Source organism: Camelina sativa, chromosome 2 (assembly GCF_000633955.1).
Source record: "Camelina sativa cultivar DH55 chromosome 2, Cs, whole genome shotgun sequence".
Lineage (NCBI taxonomy): Eukaryota > Viridiplantae > Streptophyta > Magnoliopsida > Brassicales > Brassicaceae > Camelina > Camelina sativa.
This window is the reverse complement of record NC_025686.1, coordinates 23472899-23481299: the sequence shown is the minus strand read 5'-3', so window position 1 is coordinate 23481299 and position 8401 is coordinate 23472899. Positions and strand designations below refer to the sequence as shown.

At 35.5% G+C, this 8401-nt stretch overlaps 1 protein-coding gene across 1 annotated transcript; it reads right to left on the bottom strand.

Annotated features, from left to right (window-relative positions):
• Nucleotides 228-5059, bottom strand: LOC104734005 (protein SMAX1-LIKE 5). The gene is made up of 4 exons (XM_010453522.2): nucleotides 4605-5059; nucleotides 3150-4510; nucleotides 1976-2201; nucleotides 228-1885 (listed from the first exon to the last, which is right to left on the bottom strand). The coding sequence occupies exons 1-4, from the start codon at nucleotides 4704-4706 to the stop codon at nucleotides 407-409; spliced, it is 3168 nt and encodes a 1055-aa protein (XP_010451824.1). The 5' UTR covers nucleotides 4707-5059; the 3' UTR covers nucleotides 228-406.

The following is an 8401-nucleotide window of genomic DNA, read 5'->3' as shown; positions in this document are numbered from 1 at the left end:
CAACGAATAACTTCACTTTACAATATAAAATCCTAAATATGTATACTCCCAAGTTGCCAACCTATTTGGCTCTGCATTCGGTTAGTTCATGACCATTTTTATTTCAGTATCTTCTTCATCAAACTATCTTTAATCTTCATTATGTTCCATTGTCAACTACCATTAACAGCATTCATAATTCAAGATGTTAATTTTTACATTATATGCCTAAATAAGTGGTTTTGAAATATCAAAAAACAATCCAAATTTGAAACGAATTTATATTACATTCGGAAAAAAGAAAGGTAAAAAACGAGTTACACCAGTTAAACCCCCACATTAGTAATGGAAATTTTACATATTGATGAAAAAGGAAAAGAACAAAAAAACAAAAGAAAAACTAAACCGAAAGAAAGAAAGATTTGATCTACTCGAACTTGGAAACTTGGACTTTGTTCGGAAGAAATGTACCCATGTACCCACCAACACCCCCACCATATCCTTTGTTGTCAACTATACCCCCAAACACCATCCTAATTACACCCGTATCCTTTTTCTCTCCCTTTTTAACCGTTAGTAACCCCGTTTGAAAAACCTCCTTTAACCAACTTTCAAACGCACCGTTTTGAATGTATCCTCCCCCACCACCGCACAGCTCCTCCACTAACTTCTCCTCCACGCTAAACCTAACTCCGCCTCTTTCTTCCCCTTCCGGAAAAACCTCCCTGAAAGCTGCTGTTATCATCGCCTTTTCGATTCCCGGTTCACATGACCGGTTTAAGACAAACCGGTTTTGAATCCGGTTCAGAAAGTTGCTGGAAGAGAACTCTGTATCCTCTTCCTCTCCGGTTAAATCGCTTGTAATAGGACTGATCTCACCTTCTCCCTCTTCTTCAGCTTTTATGTTCAGGTCGAGATAAGAGCTGTTGAAACTCGATTGCCTCGAGCACACTTCCTTCTTGATCCAAAACCCGTTCTCGATCTCTCCCGCTTTAGAATTCTTCCCTTCCCTAAACGGTAAATCCCACTCGGGCTTTCTCTTTTTCCCTGGACACTGTGCCGTGACCTCCAAGCCAATTTGCAAAACAGAGTCTCTGTTTCTCGCACTGCTCGGATCCTCCTTTGTCAAAATAAAGATTGCTTGGCGATGATCAATGGCTCCTTTCATCCTCCGTTTCTCCTCAAACCGATCAGCGAGGAGTTTCAAGAAACGAGAATCCGCCAGATCAATGTCTTCAATCAAGAAAACAACCTTCTCATGATTCTCCAATCCACAAGCAAGTAGGGTCTCCGAGCTGACCTTTGACTCGTTGCCTTTCTTCTTAAGGTCAATATGAACCAGAGACTCGAAAGATCCGAAAACAGATTCAGATACAGTACGAGCTAATCTCCTCTTCGCTGCTGTGTCTCTGCCCTCGATCATGATCCATCCGTCTTTCTTCTTTGACACGCAATCAATTAAACTCTCAGCTATCAGACGCATTGTCACAGTTTGCCCTGGAATACTCTCTTCCAAAGCTTTGACCAAAGCACTCATCTTCTTTCCCCTCTCTGTTACAGAGTCTGATCGAAACATAGAACGTCCCAAATCGAGAGTGATCGTCTCATTTCCCTTGTCATCTTCAGCTTCATTGATTGACTCACCCTTCTCGTACTCATTCCCACCCAAATCAAACTCAATAGTGCAAGAGTTCTGACGTCTGAACTTGGCAATCGAGTTTGTAGCTCGCTGGTTCGGTTTTAAACCCAACGAATCTATCAACGAGATTGATTTCGAAGACTCATTTGATGATCCATAAGGCAAGCCGTAGGGATAGTTTTTGCCCATCATACTCAATTGTCCTGTCTGACTATGTAGATGTTCACAAAACTTGTTCCATTTTCTCCTTAGTCCAATTAACTCTTCCTACAACACAATCAAAACACAAAAACCAGATTTCGATTTAGCGCTGAATCAATCATTTATTCAATGGAATTTAAGTTCAAATTAGTCTACCTTCTGTGAGGAATTATTGTCTGCATCATGAGATTGGAGCCAAGAAGGCAAGAGCTTTTCTTGGTTAGCTTTAAGGGCTTTTGCTTCTCTCTCAAAGCTAGTAACACACTCAGGACAACAACTTAGAACAGAGCTTATTGTCTCTTCTACCTCCTCAGCTTTATTATTATAACCAGAAAAGGACTTTGTTGCATTAACACTACTCATCGTCCGTGCCTCATGCCCACTGCAAATAAAAACAAACGGTCAAAAACCAGAGGTCAGTGGCATTATGGTGAATAAACATCTGAGAAAACAAAACAGAAAAGTAAAAAAGAGGTTTTGGATTCTTGTTAAAAGAGCTCTGTAGACAACAGGACAAGATGTTTCCCTATTATAGAACGGTCTCTTAGCTTTCAGACATAAAAGAGAAAAAAAACTTGAGACTAATTTTAACCAAAGTGGTAAAAGAGGGTAAAAGTGTCCACGCAATGCTACAAAACAAAACAAAGAAAACATTATAATTTCAAAAAGTTACAAGCTTTATTATCTTCCAGTTGCAGGATATATTCTCTACGATGTTTTAATTTTGTCTACAAGCAAAATGATCCATTTGAATATTACACCAAATAATATCTAGAACGCATATTCTCTAATCAGTTACTTACTCTACCAATCTCAATATCTTCAAATTCTAACATCCAAAAATTCAGAACGAATAAAAAGTGTCATATCTCTATAATTTACCTACCAGCTACACTTAGGTGGACTCCTCCTATGTAGGTCCAATTTTTTAAAAAGAAATATTTACAATCAATGAAACTGTATATGTGTGAATGGACAGGCATGGACACAGAGGGGTTTTGGCTTCAATGAGACACTGATCTGAGTAAGTCAGAGAACAAAGACAGACTCTAAAAGGACCATTTTCAAGCAAGCTACTGCAAAACACACAACATATTTTTTCAAAAAAGAAAATTATCACATTATTATTTTTGAAACTAGACACAAAGATTCGATTTTTTTGTAAGTTTAAACATAGATATACTAGCTAGTGTCACTATCTACGCAATCCCTTTTTGACCAACATCACGAAAAAAAGAGTTCACTTTTGTGAAAAAATAGACTGATATTTTTGTCTTTATTTTTACTTTTAAGAGTAATTAATGGTAAAAAGTAAAGAAAAAGAGTTTACCTTGTCGCATGAAGGCTTAAGCCAAGATTAGCAGACGAAGGGACAGAGACAGGATGAAGTGCCCACAGTGTTTCTAGCGAAGGTTGTCTCATTTGACATCTCATGTACGTCTGAAACGAAGCTGTTCCCATTACCCAAACCCTCTTGGTTTCACAATCATCATCATCGTTAAACTCAGCGATTAGTTTCCCCATTTCTTCAACTATATGATCTAATGGACTGTAAGACGAAGAGATCTCATCGATTAATCCACCATTGCTGTTGTTGGTAATCTCTTTCACTGTCCACTTTAAGTCACCGGTGAAGATAATAACATTTTTGCCACTCGCCGTCAGAGACATAACTTTCTTCCTTAACTCCTTTATGTTCGTCTCTACGTCTTCTCTCCTCATAAACTTGGACGCCATTGGTGAAAACTGAAACTTTACGAAATGGGTTTGCTTTAGATCACCGGTTTGATCGATTTCTCCACTCTCTAGCTTTGCCATTAGCTCTGAGACGAACCCTTCCGTGAACGAAACTGAGTCTCCGACGATCACTGGATTCTTCTTCTTCGTCTTCTTCCTCAGAAGAACATCGACGACGAGTTTCAGATCGATTTCTCTCAGGCGTTGTTGTTGTTGTTGATGATGATGGTGAGAGGAGGAAGAGGAGATGAGAAGTGGGTTTTGGTCGGGAGATTGGTTTAAGAAATGGGTTTGCCATAAAGGGAAGTTAGGGTTTATAAAGTTGAAATCTTTAGGGTTTTGGTAGTGGTGAAATCGGTTGATGTTGTTGTGGTGTTGTTGTTGTTGTTGTTGATCGGGAGAGTTCGGAGAAGAGAAAACTCCGGCGACGGAGCCGCCGTAGAAGACAGAGGAAACGGAGCAGTCTTCGACACAGTTTTTCACGGCGGTGCTGTTAAACCCGGCTTCTCTCATGACCCGACTCACACTCGGGTCATCAAGGATGGAGATAACCAACTGCTCAAGCTCCACTTTAACAGCAAGAAGCTGCGTCTGTTGCGTTTGAGGCTGCGTTTGCTGCGTTTGCTGTTGTTGTTGTTGCTCGATACAGCCTCGTCTCTGGTGAGCTTGAGCTCTTTTGAGTGCAGCGACAAGAGCGTTTGCGAGAGAAGGTTGACCATGGAACATAGGACCAGGAACAGTAGGGAGCCGGTTGAGTGCGACATTGAAACAAAGCTCGAGAGCTCTGCACTGAAGCGGATGGTTTTGGTTATGGTGATGATGATGATGAGGATGAAGACGAGAAGGGGCAAACTGGTAATTAGTTGAAAAACCAGGGTGAGATTTGATGCAAGCCCTTCTCAATAGACTTGTCCTTGATGACAATAATGTAGCTGCAACATGGAGAGGCGTGACCTGAACACACAAAAAAACAAAAACTTTTTTCATTGATGAAACATCAAAAAGATCAAAACTTTAAAGTGAGAGAGAGATTGAGTTAAACAAAAACCTGAGCATGGCCTCTTCTCCTAGCTAAAGTGAGAGAGTGCTTCAAAACAGAAGCAGCCTCTGTAGTGAGTGTCTGTTGAATCGTATAACCACCTGTTCGCATAACTTGTAAACCCTAACCCTAACCCCCCACCCCCACGTTTTGAAATTGGAAAAAACCTCACTCGAAAGCTTTCTGATTTCACTAAAAGCTTCAAATCCAAACCCAAAGTTTCCTCCTTTAACCCCCTACCCCGAATAAGATAAACCCACAAGTGAAGAAAAAGTAAAAAAAGGAACTTCCTTTCTTATGTTTGAAGACTGAAGAAGAAGAAGACTCGTAAGAGAGAGATAACTCAAGAAAATGAGAGAAGAGAGGAACAGATCTATGAAGAAGAAGAAGATAAGTAAGAGAAAAAAATGAAGAGAGAGAGAGAGAGAGGTTTAAGAGAGTTTTAGACAGATAAGGAAATAAGACCAAGCTGGTTCCTTTATACTTATTTCATGCTGTGTTTTCTGTTCCTATTCTTGAAATTATTTATTATTACATAAAAAAGTGAAATTTTATTTTTTAAATTTTTTTTGAGGGGTTTTGATCTCATAATGCTTTTACTTTATGATGGGTTTCTTTTTGGACAAATGAGCAGCTTTTGTATGCTTTTGATTTTTTGCATTTCACTCAACTTTTTTGTCTTCTCTCTTTTTCTTTTTTCCTCTCCTCTCATTTGGTTTTACAGTAACAGTGCAGCTTCAGTGTACTCATCATACCTCTTTTAATTTTTGGTAATTATTAGCGAATAAGAGCATCAAAAGCTGTCTTCTTTATAAAAAAAAATATACTTATCATTTTACACATTAACTAACAACTTGTGGAGAAAAACTCAAGAAGGCTATGAGAAAACTTGAAACACTTATTTTATCTTAAACTTGCTACTAATTAAGTCGGAAACTATCAAATTAATACTAGATGAGATTGAATTTAACATTGTGTTAAGTAGTGATTTTTATTTATTTGGTTAACAGACGTAAGTCTCTTTTTGCATTGATGTGCGCAGGAGTGACCAAACAAAGATCTTCTTGATCTTTTTATGTATATTTTAGGTTGGTCCTAAAAAGGTTATTTAGAGTCTCTCATTTGTTTAATCTTCTCAAATAAAGGCATTTTATATAATGATAAATATTTATTCAAAAAATATATTCCATTTTTATGATAAATAGTGAAAATCAATTAATTACAAGAAGGACAAAAGAGAGGAATGGGAGTCTCTCTCTCTCTCTCTCTCTCACTCACTCACGCCAATCCTAGGAGAGAGACAGCATTTCATTCCCGGAATACTGCAAAAGCAACCTTCTGTCTCATCTCTCTCCCTTTTGGTTTATTGGGTACCATAAAATAAAGAAAATTATTTATTTCTATAAACTTCAATCAAGTTAATTTGGTCATAAATGTGTTTTGGATACATTAATCGCATTGGTAAATGAAGGTTTTGTTTGGTACAAATGAATTTGTGTAATATGCTGACTCTCAATGTTAGTTCTGAAACGTAAAAGGGGTTATTACTATTTATAGCAGAAAGAGACGTTTGGATGACTTAAGTGTTCCAAAAGGATCGAGATAAAAAAAAGTTTGGTAAAATGTTTATCAAATTAAAGCATGAAATAGAGATTGTTTTACCCTAATAAACAAGAAATAGAGATTGTTATACATAAGGCCCTATTGGAATCAATAGTTTAGTTGCTACACGATCAAAAAAATTCAGTTGACCAAAATAAATACAAAGAACAATCAAAGTTTTTTCCTTATACAAGTATTCATAAAAAAAAATTTGAACATACTATAGAAATATGATTAAGTCAACTATTGGTTTGAAATTTATGAAGATTTTTGAAGAGTTCAACAAAATCATTAAAAATGAATAAGTGAAAGATTGTTAAAGATTGCTAGAGAGTTTTATTGATTAGTTTTCTAAAATCTTGTAAAGTCTTCCAAACAATTCTTGTATTTTTATTATATTCTCCATGACTTTATTTTGTAAAGAAAGTGTCTAAAATCATGAACCAATAACATAATCATTGAACTCATTAACAATCCTAGATTCTTTTGTTTTAATTGAATAACACAAAACTTTTCATAACTTTATAAAAGTCTGAATCCAATAACCCAGATTTGTTAAGATTTTAAATGACTTTTTACAAATCACAAACTAATAACACTAAACTTTAACAGAGTTTAACAAAATCTTGATCTAATAACAACAGATTCTACATAACATTTCAAATATTTAAAACTCTAATCAAATCTTAAACCAATAACTCCCACTAATTTGATTTCAAATATGATTTCTCTGACTATAGTAAAAATTAGTTGAAATGATTATGACTATTATCACTTTTCTAGATTACTAAAACGCTCATCATTTTAGCAATTACACTTCAATCAGACTAAATGCATCGACCGAAATATATTGCACCTTGAACTTCATCTGCCAATCTGCCATATTTTGTTTAGTTACTTTACTATATGTTCACTTCGGGGTCTTTTGGTTCAACCTTTTAGTTATGTTATATGCACTATACTTCAAGTTAGTTGGGTAATGTGAACTTACGTACATTAAAAAATGAGCTCTCCAATCCTATATCTCCAGGCCAATAAATCAGACTTAAGATTCAGTTTTAGATACTTTTCATACGTTTCTTTAAATTTAGATGCCTTACTCTTTTTTTTTTGTAGAATTAAAATTTATCTACCCATACAAATTAGATTCAACAGAATGAAAATCTTAATTAAAATTATCAGTTAATTCAAACAAAGTTCATATGTTTCTTTAAGTTACTTATTACCGCAAAATCCACAAAACATACAATTTTAAAAACAAAACAAAACAAAACAAACTGGGGGAATGTATATTTTTGAGTTGTCTCATACAGAAACTGCCAACAAGTTTTTACCTTAAAAATCCCAACAACCCACTTTAATTCTTCTTTATCTCCACTAACTAAAAGAACTATAAAAAGAAGCAAAACTAAGAATGCCGCCCAAAATTAGCTTTAGAATAATTTTTTGGTTAACTAGATGTTTCGAACTTTGCATATTGGTAATGACGAACTAACTACTGTGACTAATAATATTTTGTATGTTTCCAAAAAATTCTTCATGGTTAATTTGATTGATTTTTTAATATAAAGAAACTTTAAAAGATTTCGATTGAAAAAGTGGCTAAGGGGACCAAGATTAGAATGGTTGCCCGCATATCCCTCGAGGATTGGTCTATTTCAAGCAATCTCTCGCTTGCCCACATTAGATATGTTTGCATGTGAAATTCTCCCACCAAACATTCTTAAACGAACCGTATTACAAGATATAATGGACAAAAACTCTTGTTCTCATTACAAGAGAACTCCATTAATGAAGCTTTACTACAAATAGATATAGTCCGTGCATGGTAAACTGGTAATAATTGTTTTCCAAGTTATTATTCTACTACTACATTGTTTAGATACTAATTCTATGTGAGTAGTCAAAGCTCTAATTTGAAAGATTAGTTTATTCCTAAAAAGAACTTGATTTAATTGAAGAACATCAAATACAAATGTAATTACTAGACAACCTAGCAAATTGGTTATCAATCTTGAATTAAATGATTATTTATTTAAATGAACAGTAATTGGTGTGATTATAATGTTAATAGACTCCTTAAAATCAAAAATAATGTGTTTTTCTCTCGACTATTGTGCAAGCACACTATCGTCCACTACCCACTCTTGCTTTATTTCACGATAATAATACTCATCTACATAACGGATCTTATTGAATCTCTT